The 25565-nt window shown below is 29.8% G+C and overlaps 5 protein-coding genes across 8 annotated transcripts; 4 read left to right on the top strand and 1 right to left on the bottom strand.

Moving 5' to 3' along the window:
* Positions 1-1064: 1064 nt before the first annotated feature.
* On the top strand, positions 1065-5829 carry LOC130671208 (ralA-binding protein 1). Its single transcript, XM_057474952.1, has 6 exons — positions 1065-1262; positions 1377-1512; positions 2568-2806; positions 2886-3147; positions 4051-5593; positions 5661-5829. Exons 1-6 carry the CDS (start codon positions 1178-1180, stop codon positions 5766-5768), a joined length of 2373 nt encoding a protein of 790 aa, XP_057330935.1. The 5' UTR covers positions 1065-1177; the 3' UTR covers positions 5769-5829.
* Positions 5830-6426: 597 nt separating this feature from the next.
* Positions 6427-8320, top strand: LOC130675023 (PRKR-interacting protein 1 homolog). The gene is made up of 3 exons (XM_057480481.1): positions 6427-6586; positions 6689-6868; positions 7946-8320. Exons 1-3 carry the CDS (start codon positions 6467-6469, stop codon positions 8180-8182), a joined length of 537 nt encoding a protein of 178 aa, XP_057336464.1. The 5' UTR covers positions 6427-6466; the 3' UTR covers positions 8183-8320.
* Positions 8321-8456: 136 nt separating this feature from the next.
* Positions 8457-11308, top strand: LOC130675015 (uncharacterized). Its single transcript, XM_057480473.1, has 3 exons — positions 8457-8597; positions 9643-10915; positions 11071-11308. Exons 1-3 carry the CDS (start codon positions 8494-8496, stop codon positions 11215-11217), a joined length of 1524 nt encoding a protein of 507 aa, XP_057336456.1. The 5' UTR covers positions 8457-8493; the 3' UTR covers positions 11218-11308.
* A 3991-nt stretch (positions 11309-15299) lies between these two features.
* On the top strand, positions 15300-22344 carry LOC130668781 (zinc metalloproteinase nas-15-like). 2 transcript variants are annotated; one of them, XM_057471246.1, is made up of 4 exons: positions 15300-15683; positions 15768-16073; positions 16981-17114; positions 22142-22344. In XM_057471246.1, exons 1-4 carry the CDS (start codon positions 15332-15334, stop codon positions 22340-22342), a joined length of 993 nt encoding a protein of 330 aa, XP_057327229.1. In that variant the 5' UTR covers positions 15300-15331; the 3' UTR covers positions 22343-22344. The 2 variants fall into 2 exon arrangements, with proteins under 2 accessions (XP_057327229.1, XP_057327237.1); XM_057471254.1 differs by lacking the exon at positions 22142-22344 and adding an exon at positions 18427-20238.
* Positions 22109-25563, bottom strand: LOC130668793 (uncharacterized). 3 transcript variants are annotated; one of them, XM_057471274.1, is made up of 6 exons: positions 25432-25563; positions 24246-24377; positions 24140-24175; positions 23955-24063; positions 23818-23870; positions 22109-22438 (listed from the first exon to the last, which is right to left on the bottom strand). In XM_057471274.1, the coding sequence occupies exons 1-6, from the start codon at positions 25489-25491 to the stop codon at positions 22379-22381; spliced, it is 450 nt and encodes a 149-aa protein (XP_057327257.1). In that variant the 5' UTR covers positions 25492-25563; the 3' UTR covers positions 22109-22378. The 3 variants fall into 3 exon arrangements, with proteins under 3 accessions (XP_057327257.1, XP_057327265.1, XP_057327248.1); XM_057471282.1 differs by lacking the exon at positions 25432-25563 and adding an exon at positions 24923-25040 and having other exon boundaries at positions 22110-22438; positions 23818-23879; XM_057471265.1 differs by having other exon boundaries at positions 22111-22438; positions 23818-23879.
* Positions 25564-25565: the final 2 nt, after the last annotated feature.

Here is a 25565-nt window from a genome sequence, read left to right on the forward strand (position 1 = left end):
GGAACTACGGGCTACATTAGGGTGAGCCAAAAAAATCAACCTATCGAATTTACGTCTTAAAAAGGACCTATATATCGAGAAAAAAATCCTCCCATTGGGCAAAATTTTTAGCTCAATTTTAAAAGAAGTCGGTAGCCATTTAAAATTTCCCATTTAAATAACATGCAATAAATTTTTTTTTATTAAAAATATTATAACTTTTGAACCGTGTGAGATCAAAATTCGGCTCTAGAATATTCTTGTAGGGCATTAAATTTCTTAAAAGAAAGTCCTGGGAGTCGAATTTGTAAACTTGATATTTCGTATACTAACAGGCCATCAAAGTCTAGAGTAAACAGAATCATACAAATTTAAGGCTTTTTTATTAAAAATATCAATACTACGAGAAAATTTGTTCTACATGTAGTGCAATGAAATCACCAACAATATCCACGTTGTAACAAATAATATTTTGTTATCGATCACAATAAAAGAAAAGTATTTGGACAAATCCAAATAAAACCTTAAATTTGTATGATTCTGTTTACTCTAGACTTTGATAGCCTGTTAGTATACGAAATATCAAGTTTACAAATTCGACTCCCAGGACTTTCTTTTAAGAAATTTAATGCCCTACAAGAATATTCTAGAGCCGAATTTTTATCTCACACGGTTCAAAAGTTATAATATTTTTAATCAAAAAAATTTTTTGCATGTTATTTAAATGGGAAATTTCAAATGGCTGCCGACACCTTTTAAAATTGAGCTAAAAATTTTGCCCAATGGGCCTTATGCCCTTATCGTACCCTAATCACAAACAAAATTTCCATCTTTTAAATTCTCCCCAAAACTCCCGCGCCTCAGCTGTCAAAATTCCGCATGCGCCCTGATAAAATCCGCGCGCGCTGATTTTTAAAAAAATTATTTTCCCGCCAATTTTAAAAATTCAAATTTCGCTAGAAAATAATAATAAATTATTTAAAATTCTCATTAGCTCCAGGACAATAAAAAAATCAATCGAAGTTTTTTAAAAATAAATACGACACTTTTTTATTTTATTTATCGAGTATTTTTTTTTAAAAGTCAGAGTGAGAACAAGATGGAGCCAGGAGCCAGTTGACAGTAGTTTAGAAAAACAATTAACAGTTAATTTTATTAAAACAAAGTACCAATAAATATATAAAATATATATAATAAAATGGATTTCGAGAGCCCAGACGTCGAGAAAGAATTTCCTGGACTCTATGCCTCGGAGTCGGCTCGCAAAAGCAACGAGAGCGACTGTAAGAATTCCATTTATTTAAATAAATTTTTCTAACCTAAAAATGTCTCTTTAATTTTCAAATAAAATTGGAGATAAAAAATAATAATGCAGTAAAATTTATTTGAATTTTCAGTCAGCGATGACGGAAGTCATGACAGACATTCTAAGAAAGAATTGTTGGGTAAAAAAAAGGATAAAAAGGATCGTAAGGATCGAGGTTATGCTACACTAGAAGGGGAGAGTTCACCTGATGAGGATCAAGAGACCAAGTAAATTTATTTATTTATTTATTTATTTATTTAATTCATTAGTGATTTTAAAGAGAGAGAGTAAAAGGCGGGATTTGAAAAAATATACGACGAATTTATGAGCAGATGAATTAAAAGTCATTCAAATTTTTAAAGTTTTGTGACACCAACGCAGTTGCTGGCGGCAACTTTTTAAATTATCACAATAAGCCAGATCACAAACTAACGCGGCAATTAAATAAATATTTAAATAATAAAGTGACTGAGGTGGTCAGTTATCGCGACGGAAATTTATTAATCACGAAAATATTTATTTACTATTTATTATATCATTTGATTGTCGGGCGGTCTGAGATCTCGCGGGAGTTAAATTATTGCGCGGTCTGATAATGATAAAAAAAAATATATTTAGTTACAAGTTAAAGGCAACCGGAGGATTTTAACAACAGGAATATTTTATTTTTTTTGTTCCGGTGGTTTAGTTGGCGGGAAAAAAATAATTTTAAAAAATAAAATAAAATAAAAGTTTGCTGGGAAAAGAAGGCATTTTATTTAAATTCATAAAATTTTATGGGAGTTGATAAAATAGCAGGAAACCCCATGAAATTCTGTGGATTATCATAGAATTTAATGTAATTTTATAAAATAATAATTAAACTGGAGCGTCACCGCTGGTTGAAAAATTAAAAAAATGGGCATGGGTGAGCTGGTTGGTGGAAAATAATTCGACTAGTAGAAACAACTTTTATTTCAGTATTTAATTATTGCTCCAGGTGATTTTTAAGTCTCAAGGAGCTTCCAGAACCACTCGAACAGAGCAATAAATATTTACGTTAAATTAAAGCCTCCATGTTAGTAAAGAATTTAAAAAAATTCTACTTGTCCTCCATCCTGAGATTTAAAATTTAATTTTTTTTATTTTTATTTTACTCAAAGTTTGCATTCCGTTGACTAAAAATTTTATCCGCACCGCGAGAGGATAGTAAGCCATCACCTCAAGCTCGGGTTACATTATCACCCGAGTCGCAATGTCCTTTCCTTCCTATTTATAAAAATAATTATTTTATTAATTCCAGAAGTCCTTCGAAATCTAAAAAAACCAAAACATTTAAATTTCCCTCTAAAAAACGTGAAAAGTCTCGTGAGAAAGAAAGCAAAGAAAAGGAAACCGATAAAGATAAAGATAAAGATAAAAAAAAACGTGATAAAGATGAAAAGGAGGATAAGGACAAACGTAAGGACAAGGATAAGGATAAAGATAAATTGAAATACAAATTAAAGGATCGGAAGAAAAAACACGATGAAGATATTGGTGGTAATTTTTTTTTATTCGTTAATTAATTAATTAATTGATGACTGGGAATACTTAATTGTCTTGATTAATTTTTTTTCAGAAGTCCAACCAATTTTCGGAGTAAGTCTTCAGCTAGCGGTCGAACGAAGCCGTTGTCATGACGGAATAGAACTGCCTCTGGTTGTACGAAATTGTATCGATTATATCGAAGAGTTTGGAATGACGACTGAGGGATTGTATCGAGTACCTGGTGTTAAATCAAAAGTACAACATTTTAAAAAACTTTATAACCAACGCGATAATGTGAATACCGCGGAATTTGAACCAACTGTAGCTACTAGTCTATTGATATTATTTTTCAGGTGAGTACTTGGTAATTATTGTAATATAAATGTGAGTATATGTTTACATATGTAGATTGATAGGAAATTTAATTTTCTTTTAAATGAGTACCCACAAGCTATACTTTTTTTTTTTAATATATATTCATATATATGCATATAAATATATCAAAAATATGTAGAAAATTTATTTTCCAACTCAAAAAAATAAATATTACTTGTAGGCATTAATGTAAAAGAGAATTTTAATTTTTATTGTATGCGCACTCATATATTTATATACACATATATATAAATATATATAAATATATGGTTGTGGTATGATAGAGAATAAAATGCTCTTTCAAATGAGTACCCACAAGCCATACTTATTTTTCACAAAATATATATAAATATACACATTATATATATTTATATATATTTTTTTTTTGAAAAATAAGTATAGCTTGTGGGTACTCATTTGAAAGGGAATTTAATTGTCTTTTACATGAGTACCCACAAGCTATATTTTTTTTCAAAAAATATACATACATATATATGTATATAAATATATTAAAAATATCTAGAAAATTTATTTTCCAACTGAAAAAAATTAATATTGTAAACACTCATTTAAAGAAGAATTTTTATTTTTATTATATGCACACCTCATATATTTATATACATATATATACAAATATATATAAAAATATAATCGTGAAATGATAAAAAATGAAATTCTCTTTCAAATGAGTACCCACAAGCCATACTTATTTTTCAGAAAATATATATAAATATACACATATATTATACCTACATATTTATAAACATATATTCTTTTAAAATAAGTATAGCTTGTGGGTACTCGTTTGAAAGAGAATTTAATTTTCTGTACAAATATATATGTATGAATACACATATTTATATATGTATATATAACTCCAGAGAATTACCAGAAGCAGTTCTTGAAAGTAGTGAAACAATATCTCGTTTCGAACAAGCGGCGTCAACAAAAGAAGTATCAATGCGAGAGTCCCAATTGTACCAATTGGTCCATCAACTTCCTGAGTGTAACCGTGTGCTCCTAGGCTGGGTTATCTGTCACCTGGACCACGTCACAGCCCGTGAAAAAACAACAAAAATGAACGCACAGGCAATCGCCATGACCCTGAGCCCAGTTTTGCAAATGAGCCACCGGCTCTGTTTGGCTCTTCTCTGCCACTGCAAAGCACTTTTCCCTGACGTCACTCTAGATAAATACATTCCGCCATTATCATCTGGAAGTTTATCTCTGCCTGATACTCCTGAAACGATAGCTAAAGAATTAGCCAAACAAGAATCTCTACTCGAGCAGATTCACATGCAAATGAACGCTGGTTTCGTCACTAAATCACGAGAAGAAATGCTGTGGGAGGTACAGAGAATTATAACGCAATTGAAAAGAAAATTTAAAAAGGTACAAAAATTAGAGGGTAATCTACAAAAAAGTTTAGATGACGAAGTTAAATCTTCAGATGAAAATCATGGGGAGGGGGGATCAGGTACATCAGGAGTAGGGTCAAAAATTTTAGCAACTGGGTCAGGAACATCAGGTACTAATTCAGGTTCAGGTATATCAGGCCCAAGTTCAATTGTATTAGGAATTAATTCAGGTTCAGGTACAGGAATTCCAATATCAGGTTCAGGTACAGTGACTCCAGGATCAGGTATTGGACTTCCAGGTCCTGGAACATCAGGATCAGGTATTGAAATATCAGGTGCTACTACTGAAATTTTAAATTCAGGTACAGGAGTTTCAGTATCAGGTTCAGGTGCAGCATTACCAGGATCAGGTATAGGAATCCCAGGTTCAGGTATGGGATTATCGGGAGCAGGCTCGGGTACAGGAATTTCAGGATCAGGTTCAGGTACAGGATTACCAGGACCAGGTGTTGGAATATCTGGTTTAGGTACAGGAATTTCAGTATCAGGTACAGGAACATCAGGTTCAGGTATGGGAATTTCAGGGCCAGGTTCAGATACAGGATTACCAGGGCCAGTAATAGGAATGTCAGGTGTAGGTACAGGAATTTCAGTATCAGGTTCAGGTATGGGAATTTCAGGGCCGGGTTCAGGTATTGGAATATCAGGTTCAGGTTCAGGAGTATTAGGATCAGGTTCAGGTACAGAAATACCAGGATTAGATATAAAACCTGATGAAACAAAGGATGTCGTTGATTGTAAAGAAAAAATAAAAGAAGAAGAAGAAAGTGAAGAAAATTCACTAGAACGAATACGTGAAATTTTAATCCACGAAGAATTACTAAATATGGAAACTGTTTTAAGAATGAGAATCCAACAAGAGAGGAATGAAATTAAAAAATTGAACGAAATGATTATTGACAAACCCGAGAGACTCAAAGTAAAAGAAAAGGAGCGAATTCATTCACCCAACGAAGCTGAAATCACCGCGATGATACAACTCGCTAAAGAAAATCAACTTCTTGAGGTATTTTTACTTAAAAAATTTATCAATTAATTAAATAGTTAATTTAATTCACTGGTTTTTTTTTCAGAAAAAAATGATGACTTTAATCAGGAGTATTATCGAAGAAAAAGACGCATGTGTTGAATTAAGGGTACAGTTGGCGATGCATCAATTGATGAGACAAAAATCTGTGTAAAATTATTATTATTATTATTTAAATTATTTTAATTAATGTTGATTATTTATAAAAAAATTTAATTATATTATTAATTAATAAACTAATTAAATTTTATAACAGGTGTATTTTTTATTGAACCTGATTAGTTATTACTGATAAATTTATAAAATAAATGACCCGCAATTTCGTGACAATTTGACAGCAAAAAGTTCCTCGAATGTTTCAACTTCGGGATTTTCCGTTTTTGACGTCAATTTGTATACAACTTTTAAAGTAAATTTGCATCCTAATTCGGGTAGTAAAGTAACGTCAAATTGTGACTAGTTATATAGAAATTGACGTCAAAACGGAAAAGCCCGAAACTGACGAAACATTCGAGGAATTTTTGCTGTCAAATTGATGGCAGATTTTGGGTCATTTCGATGTTAAATTAGGGTGTTAAATTAACGTCACATTGTGGCAAGTTGTATAGGAATTGACGTCAAAATGAAAAATTCTGAAGTTGACAAAACATTTGAGGAAATTTTTGCTGTCAAATTGATGGGAAATTCGGGTAGCAAATTGCGGGTCATTTCGATGTCAAATTACTGTCAATTTCAAGCTAAAATTTTTTGAAAAATTTCTATGTTACCGACTGCAAAAAAATTATAAATTCTAACCTTAAATTTTTTATATTTATGTGTATATATATTCATAAATAAACAGTTGGAGTAAACATGTCAGAGAAAAATAAAAAAGATACGAAAAAAGAGGATAAAAAAAATGATCCTCCGATAATTGTCAAAAGTGCTTTGGATCTTCAAAGATTGAAACTCAATAAATTAATGAACAATCCCGTAAGTTTCTTATATATATATTTAATGAGTTACTAATTTTACTTAACCTACTAAAATATTTTAAATAACTTGGGTACAATTAATAAATAATTGGAAATTTAGGACAAAGAAATTCAATTACCCGAGAGACCAAAAACAAAAAATGTACCAGGGGTACCGGAGTTTGTACGAAATGTCATGGGAAGTAGTGCTGGAGCTGGAAGTGGTGAATTTCATGTTTACAGACACCTCAGGCGAAAAGAATATGCGAGACAGAAATTTATTCAAGAAAAAAGTAACATCGTAAGTAAAGAAAATATAAAAAAAAAAATCAGATTTTATTTAAAATTTTAGATTATCAATTTAAAATTTCAGATTTTTGTTTAAAATTTTTCGTTTTAAATTTCAGATTGGTATTTTAAATTTTTCATTTAAAAATTCTAGACTTTTACTTAAAATTTTCCTTTTAAAATTTCCGATTTTTAATTTAAAGTTTCAGATTTTTAATTTAAAATTTTAGATGTTTATTTAAAATTTTTCTTTTAAAATTGCAGATTTGTATTTTAAAATTTCCGATTTTTAATTTAAAGTTTCAGATTTTCAATTTAAAATTTCAGATTTTTGTTTAAAATTTTTCGTTTAAAATTTCAGATTTGTATTTTAAATTTTTCATTTAAAATTCTAGATTTTTATTTAAAATTTCCGATTTTTAATTTAAAGTTTCAGATTTTTAATTTAAAATTTTAGATTTTTATTTAAAATTTTTCGTTTAAAATATCAGATTTGTATTTTAAATTTTTCATTTAAAATTCTAGATTTTTATTTAAAATTTTTCTTTCAAAATTTCAGATTTGTATTTTAAATTTTTTATTTAAAATTTCCGATTTTTAATTTAAAGTTTCAGATTTTTAATTTAAAATTTCAGATTTTTCTTTAAAATTTTTCTTTTAAAACTTCAGATTTTTAATTTAAAATTTTTTATTTAAAATTTCAGATTTCTATTTAAAATTTTTAATTTAAAATTTCAGATTTTTATTTAAAATTTTTCTTTTAAAATTTCAGATTTCTATTTAAAATTTTTCATTTAAAATTTCAGATTTTTCTTTAAAATTTTTCTTTTAAAACTTCAAATTTTTTATTTAAAACTTCATATTTTTTTATTTATTTTTAATTAAAAAAATTCTCGTATTTGAATTAAACTCAAAATTTAAAAAAATTACGTAAAACAAAATTCTGATATTTAAATTTGAAATTTTGTCCCAATTTTGGATTTTTTTTCCATAAAAATTGATGGTCATAAATTAAAATCCTCCGTAAATTAAAAAAAAAAAATTTTAATTTTGTTATTAATTTTATTAACTAATTAAATTTAATTTACAGGAACTTTTAAATTTGGAATATCAAAGTAAACTAGAAGAAAATAAATTGAAAGCCGAGCAAGCGACAGCTAAAAAAAGAGAGAAAAGATTGAAAAGAAAATTAAAAATGAAGGAAACAAAATCGAAGAAAATAAATATCGAAGATAAAAATAGTAAAGTAGATAATAATAATGATGATAATAAAAATAGTAGTGATGATAATGATGATGACGACGACGATAATTCGAAGACTGATTAATAAAAAACCCAATTTTAAAATTACATTGTCTTTAATTTCACGTCGCAAGATAAAAAGTTTAACGACTTTATTTTTTATTCGATAATTATTTTAACTTTAAAGAGAACCCGTTGATCAATCGGTTGAAAAATAAGAGTGCGTCGTTCGATTTTTAATAATAGAACTGATTAAAAAAAAATATTTAATTGCTTATGCCACGTTTTTAATTATAAAATTAATATAAAAGCTCAATAATACTCAGTTATTTATTTAATTTTATATTGAAGTGACGGCAGTTCTAATTGATTTATAATTTTTTTAAAACTGAAATAATGGAATTCTATTGCATGAAATTATTTTTAATTACTTGTATTATTACAATATTATTACCAGCACCATTGAATGCTGTACGCAAAAAAATTAACTTCAGAAAACTGTAAGTATTTTTTAAATTTAAAATGATATTTTTATTTATAATCAAAATTTTTAGTTACAAGATTTTAATAAGATCAATATTTTTTTTTTTGAATTTAATTATCACAGTTGAATTAGTGATAAAATTTCCTGTTATTTGAGTACCCACATCAATATATTTAAATAAAGTTGTAGTCAACCATCAACTCGCGGTCAATCCGCGGACCGCGAGTAAGTAACGACTTTATTTAAATATATTGTTGTGGGTACTCATTTTACAGGAAATTTCGTCTACTTTAAGGTAACAAAATTTGTTTTATCAAAAAAAAATAATTAGAAAAATAACATAAAGTTACTGGTAATTTTACAAATTTTTTTAAAACTCGGGTAGAGAAATTTCGAATTAGATTAATTGTAGGCATAGGTACTCGTATAAGATGAAATTTCATCCTTATCATTCACTAAATTTTCTCTAGTTCAAGTACCCGCACCACTATCTCCAGTTCAAAAAAAAGAAGTCAAAAAAATTTTCAAAAATTTTTTTTTGTCCATATTCTTGTTCCTCATAAATTTCTCGTTAATTTGAGTACCCACATCAATATATTTAAATAAAATTTTAGTCAACCATCAACTTGCGGTTAATCCGTGGACCGCGACTAATTAACGACTTTATTGAAATATATTGTTGTGGGTACTCATTTTACAGGAAATTTTGTCTACTTTACGAGAACAAAATTTGTTTTATCAAAAAAAAAAGTTACCGGTAATTTTACAAATTTTTTCAAAACTCGGGTATAGAAATTTCGAATTAGATTAAATGTAGGCATGGGTACTCATATGAAATGAAATTTCATCATCAGTCACTAAATTTCCTCTAGTTCAAGTACCCGCACCACTATCTCCAGGTCAAAAAAGAACAAAGTCAAAAAAATTTTCAAAAATTTTTTTTTTGTCCATATTCTTGTTCCTCATGACTTTCTCTTTAATTTGAGTACCCACATCAATATATTCAAATCAACTTGCCGACCATCAATCAGACAATGAACCAATAAAATTTTTTTCAACAGATCATTAACTGGATCTCAAAGCTCAACCTCAAACAATTCTCCCCCCAATTCACCATCAACATCAACTTACACCCAGCTGCCATCCCCCGACCCGCAATCTGTAAATTTAAATCCCTTATCTATAAATCCGCGACCAAGATCTCCAATCCCCCAACCACCCCACCAGCAAACCCCTCAACCGTCACCTGTTTCACCAACCGACCCTTTTCCAAAATTACGTAGCCAACATCCATCACCCAATCGCCCCGTAGAATCTCATCATAGCCCCTCTCATGATGACTTTCCCGCCCTGCGCACCAGCAACAGTCTCAAAAATTTCCCATTTCCATCGCCAAGTTCATCACCCAAAATATCTCATGATAAAGAATTTCCAGCATTGAATCCTCAACAAAGTTCCAACCATTATCCAGTAGAACGCTCCAGTAGTCTGACCCTAAAACCAACATCAGTAGCAAATCATCCAACTTGGGCACGTGGTGGCAGCGTAGATTCACATAAAAGTCATCGACCCAATAGCCTAGTCCTCAAAAATTTGCCTCAGACTCCTGGTAGTTCATCATCATCACTAAACAGCCCTTCAGTTTACGGAAGAGGTCTGAGTACATCCAGTGGTTCATCAACGTCACTAAATACTGGAGCAAGTAGTCCAGGTACCAGAAACCGACCCGGAATATTCAGCAAACAGACCCATAGAGAAGAACCGGTTGCTGTCAGTGATAAGACTTGCAAAGATGACAATTCCCCAGCTGACCAATGCTTCAATTATTTTGTCCTCAGTATTTTTTGGCCACCGGCTCTAGGGTTCGAATATATTTCTAAAAGTAAACCAGTTAATGACAACATTAATTTGCTTACATGGTCAATCCATGGCCTGTGGCCGGCAACTTACGGCGGGACCACACCAGAAAATTGCAAAAAACGGAGCTCTGTTAGCTTTAGTCAGCACAGATTCAACAGTGAGAAGGGATTGAGGGCCAGTTTGGAAAATAAGTGGTTCAATTTATGCCCTTATAAGGCTCGCGGGTCATCATTGGTCAGTTTTTGGGACCGAGAGTTCTCAAAACATGGAATGTGTGCCACTCGCTCGCCTTTTATTGCTTCAGATGTTGGTTACTTCAAAATGGCGGTCAGTTTATTTGACCGAGTTAATGTCGCCGGTATACTTTCGGCGGGAGATTTCAAACTTGGGGATAAGAAAAACTATGGCGATATTGTTGAGATGATTAATAATGCGGTCGGATCAAGAACTAAAGTCGATTTTGTTCAGGATAAGGTACTTTTTTTTTTTTTTAACTGAGACCACAATAGGCAGCCTGTTATAAGTTACGGCTGCTACGGTCGATCTCTAAGATGGCGGCTGCTACGGTCGCTGAGATGGCGGCTTGCAGAAAAAAGAGTAAAAGTAATTAATTAATTATATTTTTACAGACAAGAGACGAAGCCTACTTGAAAGAAATAAAAGTATGTTACAATTTAATGCTGCGGCCAATCAATTGTCCTGGAACGAAACTTATGACTGAAGAAGTCAGAAACAGAGAAATTACTTATCTAGGTTATGTACCTCAGGCGCAATAAATTTTTTGTTGTCAAATAAAATCACCGACACATGAACGTGTAAAAAAAAATCTGTAAGATGACTAAGTATTTCATTGATGTGTAAAATGATAAATAAATACTTTTTTGAATTTTCAATGACTCAACTGTGTATTGTCCCGTATGAAAATAACATGTATGGTCAAAATATATGTAAAAATATATGATAAATATCAGAAAATATATGTGGCGAATTTAACTATATTTTCTGATATATTTTTTTTTATATTAAAAAATATAATATTCATCATATACGAGTTCGTATATGTTTAGCATATATAAAATATATATGTCAATCATATACAAAAAATATATTTTTATCATATATGAAAATATATATTCTTGTCATGTACGAAAACTATATTTTTATCATACATAAAAATATATATTTCTATCATGTACGAAAAATATATTCTGATGATATATAAAAACATATATTTATATTGTGTATGGAAAAAAAAGTTTCTTATTCGTATGACCAACTCCAATTAAAATAGATATAAATTTTAATATACTTTTTAAATTGCAGTTAAAATTTTCAAAATTAGTTAATTTGATGCGAATATATATACCCATATACATATACATACACCGAATATAATATATGCTTAAATATAACAAAGAAAATATATGGTGCCATATATGATATAAATTATATGCTACCATATATTTCATTTCATATAAAAATTTTATATTTTTTGAATATAAAAGGAAATATATCAATACAATATATTATAAGGTAAATGTAAATGTATATATAGCTTAATATAAAAAACATATAAGTTACATGTATGGAGTACATATATTTACTACTGTATATAATTTTATATTAAATCGGCCAAAATCTCTATATAATTTTTTATTATATACAATATAATATATCATATATTTTTTTGTTGCAAACATATATGATTTTATATATTTTAACCATACATTGTTTTTTCATACAAGTGTATTTAAATTAAATTAAAATTTTATAATCTTTAAGTTAGCCGACAATTAAAAATTTTCAAATTTTTCTTTCAACGATTCAATTAAAAAAAAAAAAAGACTTTGTCAAAATTACGATGTTGAATAGTAAAAAATGTAACCTGCATAGTAAATTTTAAAATGAGACATTTGAAAATTGACGCTAATGAAAGTATAGACTACGATTACGATGTAAATTTTAGTGGAATTTTCTTTCCGTGTAGCAATGGTGCATTTATTCGTTTGAAAAAATAAAATTTATCGGGATAAAAACTATTCTTTTCACAAAAGTATTTTCCTATGCTCCAGCTAAGAAATCAAAAGTCGTTTAAACCGAGAGAATAAATTTCTTGGGAGGAAAGATACCTATGGAGAAGGGGAAAGTCACCGGTGTTAGGTAGCAAAAGCGGGAGTAGTTCGGTTCCCGCCACTAGATCGCGCCCAGCCACTGGCGTGTCCTTGATAGCATACCTATTTCAGAACTTTTATAGTCCTCATTTTTACTCACATCGTAGCAGTTTATTTTTATCCTCAAATATTATCACTCAATAATAACTTCTATCCCATAACATTAAATGAAATCAATAATAAAATAAATTTAGATAAAGTTCAAGTGATAGTCCAAAATTATATATATAAATTCTTGTTTATCAAGAAAATATTTGAAATAATAAAAATTAATATAAAACTTTGAAATCAAAGTAAAATACTAAAAATCAAAATAAAACTTAGAAATTAAACTTAATAATTTGGAGTTGCTGCTTGTTCGTAAGACAACGTCGATTTTGCTAAAACCGGCTGTTTCCAGATATTCCTCGACTAATCTTGGAACGACATGGCACATTTTGTTCTTAAAGTTGATTGAAAAACGGACTAAAAATGATAATTTCCGAGTTTCCTAGTTAGAAAAATTTTCTAACCACTTGCAAGAATACAATTCCTCGAGTAGACACTTTTGGAATGCGACAAAGGATCTGGTGTTGAATCGGTCTAGTCACTTTATCGGTGTAGATTGTCAGTTGTATGAAATCCCCGCTGGTATTATTGACAATTTATATCGTTCGTCTATGTTTTGATTGAAAGCTTAAACAAATTCACAAAAAAGGCAAATCAAATTACTTTTATGTAAAGCACTATATGCTAGCACTTTCATGTTCAATGTCCCTATGGTTTGTATCTATGGCATCAATTTTTAGAAATTATTGCCTGTTATTAATTATTTTATTTTAAAGTTCCTAAATTATCGATGGCTAACGATAAAGTGATAACAAAGATGGCAATTAGCGTCCAGACGAACATTATATAATTATAATTAATTGTAATTATTACTCTAAACGTTTGAATGTCTATTCAATTGAAGACTGAATAAAACTCACTGAACACACTCAATATTGCTTGCTGCTCAGTTCTAGAGCTTGGAAATCTCGCTCGTAGATTTAGATTCGCTTCTAGACTCGCAAACGGGTTTGTTATTCAGAATCTTTGATTCTCTTGTTCAGATGCCCGATCATTGAGTTCGTCTCTTTCACGGATAACACAAAACATTTTTTTAATGTAAGTTTCCTGGTTTGAAGCCGTTGAATCTCACGACGAGCCTCTACCAGTTCTTCTTTTAACTTAATGACATTGGAGTTCTTGAGCTCTGCTGGAATCTGGAAACAGTCTTGTTGATTAAGTTAATTTTCTCGTATTGTTTCACTTTAATTTTCGGTTTTTTTAAATTTCGAGTAGTCAAGTTTTAAATATAACAATTCTAAAATATTTATTTTACTACTCTCTAAACATGAATAAGTTAAATAAGTGAATATTCACTAATTCTGAGTGCTAACGGAACCACTTTTTGAAATGTTATAATTCCTGATTCAAAAATAAATTTTATTTACCCAAAATTAAAATACGTAAATTAATCATTTCCTTGTGCCCTAGCAGGTCCGAATTACGGTAAATTACCGTAATTTACGGTATGCAGCAGAATTGCCGTAATTTACGGTAAAATACGGCAATATACGATGTATTACCGTATTTTACCGCAAATTTACGATATTTTACCGTAGTTTGTGGGAGTTTACCGTAATTTACGGCAATTCTGACGGATACCGTAAATTCAGGTATTTTACCGTAGTTTGTGGGGGTTTACCGTAATTTACGGCAAATTACGGTAAAATACCGTAATTTAGGTAAATTACGGTATATTGCTGTATTTTACTGTAAGTTACGGCAATTCTGCTGGATACCGTAAATTTACGGTATTTTACTGTAGTTTGTGAGAGTTTACCGTAATTTACGGCAATTCTGTCGGATACCGTAAATTTACGGTATTTTACCGTAGTTTGTGGGAGTTCACCGTAATTTACGGCAAATTACGGTATATTACCGCAAGTTACGGCAATTCTGACGGATACAGTAAATTTACGGTATTTTACCGTAGTTTGTGGCGGTTTACAGTAATTTACGGCAAATTTCGGTAAAATACCGTAATTTACGGTAAATCACGGTATATTACTGTATTTTTACCATAAGGTACGGCAATTCTGCCGGATACCGTAAATTACGGTAATTACCGTAATTTACCGTAGTTCGGATCTGCTATGATTTTTGATGCAAGTAAACATTTTCTCGAATTAATAAAACAGAATGATTTGAAACAATAATTGAATTTAAAAAAAAAAAGTAATTATTGCCTAAGTAAAAATTTTTCTATGTATAAATAACTACAATTGCTAAGAATAATATTTTCAAGGTCTTTAATTGATCGATGATGTCAAAGACCTCTGTCTCGATAATACAAAAAAGTAAAAGGAGAATGAAAAGGAACATTTATATACAAAGCCCACGCAATCTTTTGAGAAGCTAACATTAAAATACGCTAATCTAAACTTCAATGTCAAGTGTTTGTGACAGATATGTTACTTTAATATGTTTTTTATTTCATTATATTCAACGCCTTTAGCTAATAAATTCTCATACTTCCTGCGGACATAATAGCAGTCAAAAAATTATCAACCATGGCCCACATAGACTCTTCTTTTCTACTAAACGTCCAATATAAAAGCCAGCATAAATCCTAGAATATATTCAGTTAGGACGTTAGACTCGTAGCTATTTATCTTAGTATCCACATTGCAAAATGTTTGCTTGGTTCGTTTGTTATTTATTTGCCGGATTCTCTGTCGGAATAATTTATCCCACAAGTTGGGCATTTGTTTGGCGACGGGATGCATTCAATACTTTGGATTCTGACGAGTCATTAATAAATCTGTCTCATCTCGAGCAAACCATGTACGGAATCCCGAGCAATCTGACCGGTAGCAAAGTCGCCGAGTGGCAGGAAGAAGCTGGAGTCAATCCAGAAGAACTTGGTGAGTATGCCGAAGGTGATATACTTTTTCCTATGTCTGTTTCTGGGAGAAGTGGACTTGCTAGCAGCGCATCACGTTGGCCTGATGCTACTATTCCTTATATGATGAGTCCCTGGTTCAGTAAGTTGATACAGAAATTTAACGATAAGTATTGAGTTACATTTCTTGTGGGATGACAGAACTGTTAATGAAGGATTATTGTAGAGCCGAACCAAAAACAACTTATCATGGAAGCTATGGAAGATTTCCACAGGTATACGTGCGTGAGGTTTGTACCCCACAATGGGAATAGGGATGACTATATACGAATAACCGCGGGCAATACTGGCTGCTGGTCAAGTGTAGGTAGAATTGGAGGCCGTCAGGATGTTAACTTACAAGTACCGGGTTGTGTTATAAAAAAGGGAACAGTTATTCATGAATTGATGCACGCTGTGGGTTTTATTCACGAGCAAAGTCGATATGATCGTGATGATTTTGTTGATATTCAGTGGCATAATATCAAACCAGGTATATCATTTCTTATTTTGTTTCTTTTATTATCCCGTGGGAAAATAATATATATGGTCAAAATATATGATAAATATCAGAAAATATATGTGGCGAATTTAACTAGATTTTCTGATATATTTTTTTTTATATTAAAAAATATAATATTCATCATATACGAGTCCGTATATGTTTAGTGTATATAAAATATATATGTCAATCATATACAAAAAATATAGTTTTGTCATATATGAAAATATATATTCTTGTCGTATACGAAAAATATATTTTTATCATACATAAAAATATATATTTCTTTCATATACGAAAAATATATTCTGATGATATATAAAATCATATATTTATATTGTGTATGGAAAAAAAAAGTTTCTTATTCGTATGACCAACTCCAATTAAATTAGATATAAATTTTAATATACTCTTTAAATTGCAGTTTAAATTTTCAAAATTAGTTAATTTGATGCGAATATATATACCCATATACATATACATACACCGAATAAAATATATGCTTAAATATAACAAAGAAAATATATGGTGCCATATATAATATAAATTATATGCTACCATATATTTCATTTCATATAAAAATTTTATATTTTTTGAATATAAAAGGAAATATATCAATACAATATATTATAAGGTAAATGTAAATGTATATATAGCTTAATATAAAAAACATATAAGTTACATATATGGAGTACATATATTTACTACTGTATATAATTTTATATTAAATCGGCCAAAATCTCTCTATGATTTTTTATAATATACAATATAATATATCATATATTTTTTTGTTGCAAACATATATGATTTTATATATTTTAACCATATATAGTTTTTTCATACGGGTAGAGTTAATTTTAACTGAATTTAACTCATTTTTATCCTGATTTCTTTCAAGGGAATCAAATTAATTTTCAAAAAGCATCAAAAGGAACAACAAATCCATTTGGTGTCGGCTATGATTATGGTAGTATTATGCATTACTCGAAAGCTGCATTTTCCTTAAATGGACAACCTACAGTAATTCCTAAAGTAATTATTTCATTTTATTTTGGTAACTGTATAACTTACATATGAAGATAATTTTACTTTAACAGTTACAATATATCGTAGTAATAACTTCTACATTATGTGGGAACAAAATATTTTAAATATCGGCTATGACTAATAAGATATAGGTCAATTATATTCATCATTCTTATCGATATAAGTTTAACTTTACTTATTCTCGAAAGAACGTCAAAATAACATAGAAAAGACAACCATGCGTGAACAGATAGGTGATACTCAGACTGAAAATAGAAGAAACGGAACAGTACGAGGTTGCCAGAAAATTTTATCCGAATAGCCCATCTATGATCGAAAATAGCAAAAGACATCAAGTCGCTCAATCATTTTAAAGTTTTAAATAATTCTGTTGGCTTATAATTTATTCTCTATTAACTGATACACGTTAATTTACCACATAAATTAAAATTGACTTAGTAGTGAAAAATTATAGGATATTTTTATGACAAATTTGATGAAAAAATAACCTGTCAAAATTTTTTTCGAATTACTAATTATTTTTTACTGCCAAAAGCAGAGTATCGTTATGCAGGTTTCAATTAACTTTGAATGTATACATATTTCTTTATCTGATTGTTAAAAATAAAATAACAATTTTTTTATGTTATAATGAAAGTAAGTTTGATTCGAGTCTTTGGCAAATAGAAATTCAAAATAATGATTAAGATTGTTCTCAATCTCAAAACATCAAAACTCGCCCGAATTGCGACTTGTAGCCCAATTTACTTCAATAGAGAATGTATAGAGAACATGGCCCGATTTGCGATAAGTAGCCGAACTTAACAGCCCTGGGACAGTTCAAGTTTTAAGTTTCAAATTATGTTTATTAATTTTCTTTAACTTCTACATTATATTTTACAATGTAATACAATTTTAAGTATTTACTAATTCCCGTTCTAAGAACTTTTACCTAGTAGAAATTTATTGCACACCTCAAGCGCGAAAGCGCAGGTGTGCTTTATGGACGGTTTTTTTTATTCGACTATTTTACTCACATAAAAATCTTTCTACACTATTTTTATTCCACCAAGATAGGTAAAATTGTATTCTAGCATATAGAGAATTTATTCAGGAACAATTTGAACCCAATTTTAAGGGGTTAGGGGTACTCAGAGGCCTGAAAAAATGATGATTTTCAATAATTTTTTTTTTGTAGTTAATTACTTTATTTGACAAAAATAAAAACATAGCTTTATTAGAACACGTTTCGATTTGACTTCACGAAAATTTCAAAAAAAAAAATTAATAATTCAAAAAGTTATCGCTGTTTTTGTAGAGCCCGTTCCTCCCGAAGTCCTTAGCGGTGATCATCATAAGTCCTTGGAGATTCATCTAAAATCAATCGGACAAGAAAAATTAGTTTTATTAATAGATAATCTTGTGCCTGATCGAAGCTTTTTTTTTTTTTTTCGAAATTAACAAAATGGCGGCCTCAGGAAATTTTTTTCAAATTTTCGAGAAAAAAACCGACAGTTTATTGTTAAAAAAAAATCGAAATTTTTGAAAAAAAAAAAAATCCTTCGATCAGGCACGAGTTTTTAATGTATTTCAAAAGTACAATAAATTTTATTGAAATCTACCGAGCAGTTTTTAAGTTACAGTGATCACCAGTTCAGAAAACATAGTTTTGAGAAAAACGCATTTAAAGTTTTGCTATGGATTTATGTCGAATTATAAGAATTATTTAATAACTTACACTGAGTCATCTATTCCTGGACCATATAATAGCTCTTCAGCCGTCATAGCAGCTTCCAAAATATCGATTTGCTGGTGCCTACGTTGCAATCGACCTTCTCGGGCGTTATCATTAGCGCGCTTATCTGCTACTTTGATACGTGCAGCATCCATTCTTTCTGCATACCGATGAGAATTAGGCCCACAATTAAGTCCTAGTGTATTCATCAAGACTAATAATGAATTTATACCCTCATTAAATATACACATAGCAACGTATGCAGCTATTTGTACGATAGTAAAACTAGTATTTACCGTTTTTGGGCATATTTTCCATACTAGTTGGTTAAAGCTTTCATTATTATTCTGATTGAATCCACCTACACATCTTGAAAGTAAATTTTCATTACTAAGATCTTCGTATATAGGCTTGATAGCTTTTAAAACATCAGAAGGTAAGGGAGAATAATCGTGAGAATAGGTATCAAGCTCTCCTCTTGCTTCAGCGCGCTGGTAAGAGCACCAAGATTCTTCGCCTTTTGGACACATATCATGATTCGGTTTTTCATCACTCGAGCCGTAGTGATAAAAGGTTGCCATTATAGCAGATTTCATATTTTCAACAGGAAGGAATATATTCATTTCCACAGTTATTACATGCAACTACAATTTTGAATCCCAGCCCACGTGTACTTGCTGTTTGAAACACTACATTTCCATCACATTTTTTACATTTTATAAGAGCAGAAATTGCAGTGAATACCTGAATAAAATTTATTATTCGAAATTCAGTACTGCTGTCTTCAGGTACATCATCTTCAGTGTTTTGTTTTAATTTTTTAGAAGATGTACTCTGAATACTTTCATCACGTTCGGCTGTTTTCGGATTAAAAACATTCTTTCTTTTGACTGAACGCGACTTATTAATTTTTTCAGAACTCTGAAGTTCTCTTGAAACCTTTCTAGAATCACGTCCCATGGTTAATAATTTAATTCACTTGAGAAATAATTTATCACAAAACTATCGACTGATCAGTGCAACGACTACAGGTATACTGGCAACCAAAAATTATTTTTCAGTTCTTGTACTACCTACAAATTGTGAATATATATATATATATATATATATATATATATATATATATATATATATATATAATTATACATACATTAAAATGGGGAGATATTCATGACAATGAAACCCGAAAGGTCGGTTGCTTGCAGCTGTTTCTAGCTACCTGCTCTCGAATGCCACGTAGCACCCGAGCGTCCTTTGGTCATTGTTAAATAACTCGAAAAGAATTTGTCGGATTCACTTCAAATTTTCACACAATATTTTTAAAATATTATACTTTAAGAAAATGCAAAAAAAAAAAAATCGATTTTTTGAAAATTCTGACTACCCCTAACCCCTTAAGTCGATTCATTATTTTATTCGTTTAAAATAAATTAGTTTAACTCAAGAAATCAGTGCTGTCAATTGTTACGTATGAAACTTCGTAAACACGATAACTCTCGATGGATACCGTTAATCGGCCTTACTTTTTTAACTTCCCGCTAAGAAAATTGTAAATTTTCAAAATTTCGGGAAGTTATTGGTTTCGGTCCGATTTACGAAAATCGAATTTCCATCAGATGTCGACGTTTCGAGGTCCTAGGAAGCTATCCTGACTAATTTCACGATGATGTCCGAGTGTATGTATGTGTGTACGTACGTACGTACGTACGTACGTATGTACGTACGTACGTACGTACGTATGTATGTATGTAAATATTCATAACTCTTGAACGGATGAACCGATTTTGATCGTTGAGGTGTCATTCGACGCGGCTTGTTAATGTCTTGAGGCCGTAGAAATTTGAACTTAATCGGTAGGGTGCGTTCAGAGATATTTCAAAAATAAAATTTTTTCAAAAATGTTTTATTTGGATAACTTCCAATTTGCTCGATGGATTGATTCCAAAATCTAATCAGCTCTAAAACTCTATAAGCCGCGTCGAATGCCACCTCAACCATCAAAATCGGTTCATTCGTTCAAGAGAAACCGTTGACGAAAGAATTCAAAAAAAATTTTTTCCTTGGTTTTTTTGAAATTTCTCAAAAACGGCTGAGTAAATCAATTTCAAAATTCGACCAGCTTTAGAACTTGATAAAACGCGTCGATTGCCACCTCAACCATCAAAATCGGTTGATTCGTTCGCGAGATATCGTGGAAGAAAGAAATGCTAAAAAATGGTTTTTTACAAAACAATGGCATACAAAAGTATTTGCGAGCTCGAAGAGCTCGAAAATATATTCACAATAATGTTTTCGAGCTCAGCGAGCTCGAAAACAGCGGGAAGTTTTGGGGCTGGCCCGCAGGGTCAACTGACAGACCGATTTTTTTTATTGTCTTTGTATTTTTTATCACAAGAACCCTTATGAAAATTACTATCTGAATCCTTTTAGTTTAATTGTAAGTAATTAACGACGTAAAACTGATTATTCGTGAAAAATCTAGCTGCTATTTGTACTGTTGTTATTATTTTTTCATTTTTCTCTCTATCAACTACTGGTGGCAGCATTAGCGTTTAATATGTTTGAAAAAAAGGCGACATCTAAGACAAAAGGCGGGATATTTAAAAAAAAATGTTAGTAAAAAAATATTAAACTGAAAATAAGAAATAAAAAAATCAAATTGATAATTTGTAAGTTGAATAAAAGTTCATAATAAAAAAAACACATTAATATTATATAATAAAAGTAGTGATTAAAAATAAAATGAGCGATTGAGGTGTGCACTTTTGGATTTTCCAACATTTTTATATTTTACACAATAGAGCTTTCAAAAGAAATAACCGATCTGCGTTAAATATGGGAAAATAAAAATACAAAAACCCATAACCCTGGGACAGTGTCGAGAAATAGCAATTAAGCACTTTAGTATAAGTGTCCTACTAAGAGAAACCCAGGCGACCGGCGCCACACAGCGGCGACACTCGAACTATCCACCCATCAGAGCGTTTCCTCGTTATTAGAAAGTTCCCATGTAATCCCACAGTTCGCTTACTGTCGTATTAGTAAGGAAGTCTACAGCAAAGTCTGCAAAGTACTTCAACGTCAGCCTTATTAATGAATTCGTTGGCGTACTAGAAACAAAACTTTCGTCCTTTGACGGAAGTTTTCGTCGTTTACTCGGAAATAAATATTAACAATTCAAAACTTTGAGTACTTAGTTATTAATTATTAAAATTCTTGCATATAATTATAAAAATTTTAAGTAATAATTCAAGGAAATAAAAATAATTAGTTTATAAAAAGTATATTTATTTTACAGGAAACAAACAGTGGAATATTTAGTGGATTAGATGAAATATTTTTCACCTCAAAACCATCTTTGGGGCAGCGCGAAGGCTTCAGTAAAAAGGACATTAAAAAAATTCGTAATATGTATCAGTGCGATGGTAAAAAAACTCGGAACGCACGTTCACGGTATCCTCTCCCTTATCAAATAAATTTATTTGATTTGTTCTGGTAAAATTTTTTTTTAATTAAGTTAATTATATATCTTATCCTAATGCACATCCTTATGCATTATCGAGTGTAATGAGTGTCTATGATCGACCGTTACGTCCTAAAATAATTAATCAATCAATTAATTATTACACCAAAGTCATTAATCATAATAATATTAATAATAATAATAATTACTCTCTAAATATGAATTAGTGATTTTTCACTAATTTTAAGTAAATATTCACTAATTGTCAATGCTACAATCATACCACGCAGAATTAGTGATTTTTCACTAATTTCAAGTGGATATTCACTAATTGTCAATGCTACAATCGTACCACGCAGAATTAGTGAATATTCACTAATTTTAAGTAAATATTCACTAATTGTCAATGCTACATTCGTACCACACAGAATTAGTGATTTTTCACTAATTTAAAGTGAATATTATTAATTGTCAATGCTACAATCGTACCACGCAGAATTAGTGAATATTCACTAATTTTAAGTAAATATTCACTAATTGTCAATGCTACAATCGTACCACGCAGAATTAGTGATTTTTCACTAATTTAAAGTGAATATTCACTAATTGTCAATGCTACATTTGTACCACGCAGAATTAGTGATTTTTCACTAATTTAAAGTGAATATTCACTAATTGTCAATGCTACAATCGTACCGCACAGAATTAGTGAATATTCACTAAATGAATATGTGAATATTAGAATTCACTGATTTGATAAGTGAATATGAGAATCCACTAAATTGAAAAGTGAATATGGGAATCCACTGATTTCATCGGTGAAAAAAAATATTATATTGCGAAAAAAAATATAAGACACTTGTAATTAGATCCGAAATGTGATTAATGTATTAGAATCATTACTTAGAGGAAGTATACATAATTTTGATTGATGAAAAAATCCCGGTGACTGCTGGGCTCGAACCTGCGTCCTTCCGATTCAAAGTCTTTGATGCTATCCACTGCGCTGACCTACGCATTTGATCGCGCGAGTGTAAATAGTATATTCGTTATGATACCAAACAATAACTGATGAAAAAATAAAAAATCCGTGATGCTATGATTGACGTACTCTTCATATAAATATATTATTGTTCTGTACTTGTATTTTTTTTTATTTTGAAAGTTTTTTATTAAAATTTTTAAAAATAGCACCATAATTATTAATTATATTTATATCTAGTAAAATATTTAATTATTTGCTAGTTAAAGTTACTAGTGAAATTGTGAAATTCATAAATTAAGAAGTGAATAACATTTTCACTTGTAGAAATTATGAAAATATCGCTAGTACAGTAGTGAAAATCACTAATTTGCTTGTGAAAATTATAGTACTAAATTTATTAGTGAGAATTCACTTATTTGTTATTTAAAAACACTGATTATGAAGTGAATACTGCTTCACTAACGTAATTAATGAAATTTTCACTAATTCATGTTTAGAGAGTATCTACGTAAAAATAATAATTTACTTGATGATTTGTCCAAAAACATTCAGTGAAATGTTGCGCCCGTGTACAAGGATCTGTTAACTCTAATTTTAGTTAATTAATTAGTTAATAAATATGTTATTATAATTAAAATAAATATATTTATTGTGATAAATTACCTAAGCTAATGCACTTTCTCAATAAAATGTCCGTGTCATTTTCCGATAATTCAGCTCTTAGCATCCAGGCCTTGATATTATGAACTTTGAATCCCCCATGACGATCCATCTATTCATTACATTTATTTATTATTATTTTTTTTTCTTACTGTTATTTATTGCACAATTTATTGATAGATAATTACCCAATTGAATTCACTGTACACACAGAGTAGGAAACACTATAAATTTATTTATACATTTTTATTTGTTTTAATTATTAATTAAAACGTATTAATTAAGGTAACTTACGGCAAGTGGGTGGTGTGATTTTATGTGCAGGCGATTTAAATTATGATTCATCAAATAATCATTCAATACTCGTAAATCAACGGGATCTGTAGTGTTACAAATACGTACTATTGCCATGTCTTGTCTTATTACCTTCAGAAAATAACAAACGTCAGTAAAAAAACTAAGATAACTTTTTAAATTTCAAAGTTATCGACTTGACACTTAAGACCTTTTTTGTAGGAAATTCAATTCTCTATAAAAAAGGTCTCTGTAAATTTTTCCGTAAAGTTGATAGTTTACTCAGAAATTTTAAATTAAGAACCAGATATCGAAGTTATGTAAAAAAAGTGGTAACACGATATTTTTTTAAAGTTTGAATAAAAATTGCGGCTTAAATATTAGAGATACGATAAAAGTGCATGAAAATATTTTCATAGGAAATTTAATTCCCTATAAAAAAAGTCTCAGTAAATTTTCCCGTAAAATTGATAATTTACTCAGAATTTTGAAATAAAAATCCGGATATTAAAATTCTGTAAAAAAAAGTGGTAACAGAACAATTTTTTGAAGTTTGAATAAAAATTGCAGCTCAATTATTAGAGTTATGATGAAAATGTATAAAAACATTTTTATAGGAAATTTAATTTTCTACAAAAAAGGTCCTTAGAAATTTTCCCATAAAATTGATAGTTTACTCAGAATTTTAAAATAAAAATCCGGATATCCAAATTCTGTAAAAAAAGTGGTAACAGAATAATTTTTTGAAGTTTGAATAAAAATTGCGGCTCAATTATTAGAGTTATGATAAAAATGTATATGAACATTTTCATAGGAAATTTAATTCCCTATAAAAAAGATTTCTGTGAATTTTCCCATAAAATTGATAGTTTACTCAGAATTTTGAAATAAAAATCCGGCTATCAAAATTCTGTAAAAAAAGTTGTAACACGATATTTTTTAAAACTGAAAATCAAAATTACAGTTGAGTTATTAGAGATACGACAAAAATATACAGAGACAAATTTGTAGATAATTAAATTCTCTACAAAAAAGTTCCTGTGAATAATTAACTCAAACTCATTATTTACGATGCAAATGAACTTTTAGTCTCCATAATTAACATATCAAGTTATCGTAGCGGTAACTCAAAGTTTTTTCACGGGAATTAAAAATACGTAACAATAATTCAAAAAACAACACTTACACTAGATAAAATAACCGTAAAACAAGTAGTTGATAATAAAAATAAAAAAAACTTTTTCATTTTCGTACAAAAAAAAAAAGTGTTTACTGATTGGCGGATGAAATACAACTGACATCTCTGCTGTTACAATATTA

This window comes from Microplitis mediator, chromosome 1 (assembly GCF_029852145.1).
Source record: "Microplitis mediator isolate UGA2020A chromosome 1, iyMicMedi2.1, whole genome shotgun sequence".
Classification (NCBI taxonomy): domain Eukaryota; kingdom Metazoa; phylum Arthropoda; class Insecta; order Hymenoptera; family Braconidae; genus Microplitis; species Microplitis mediator.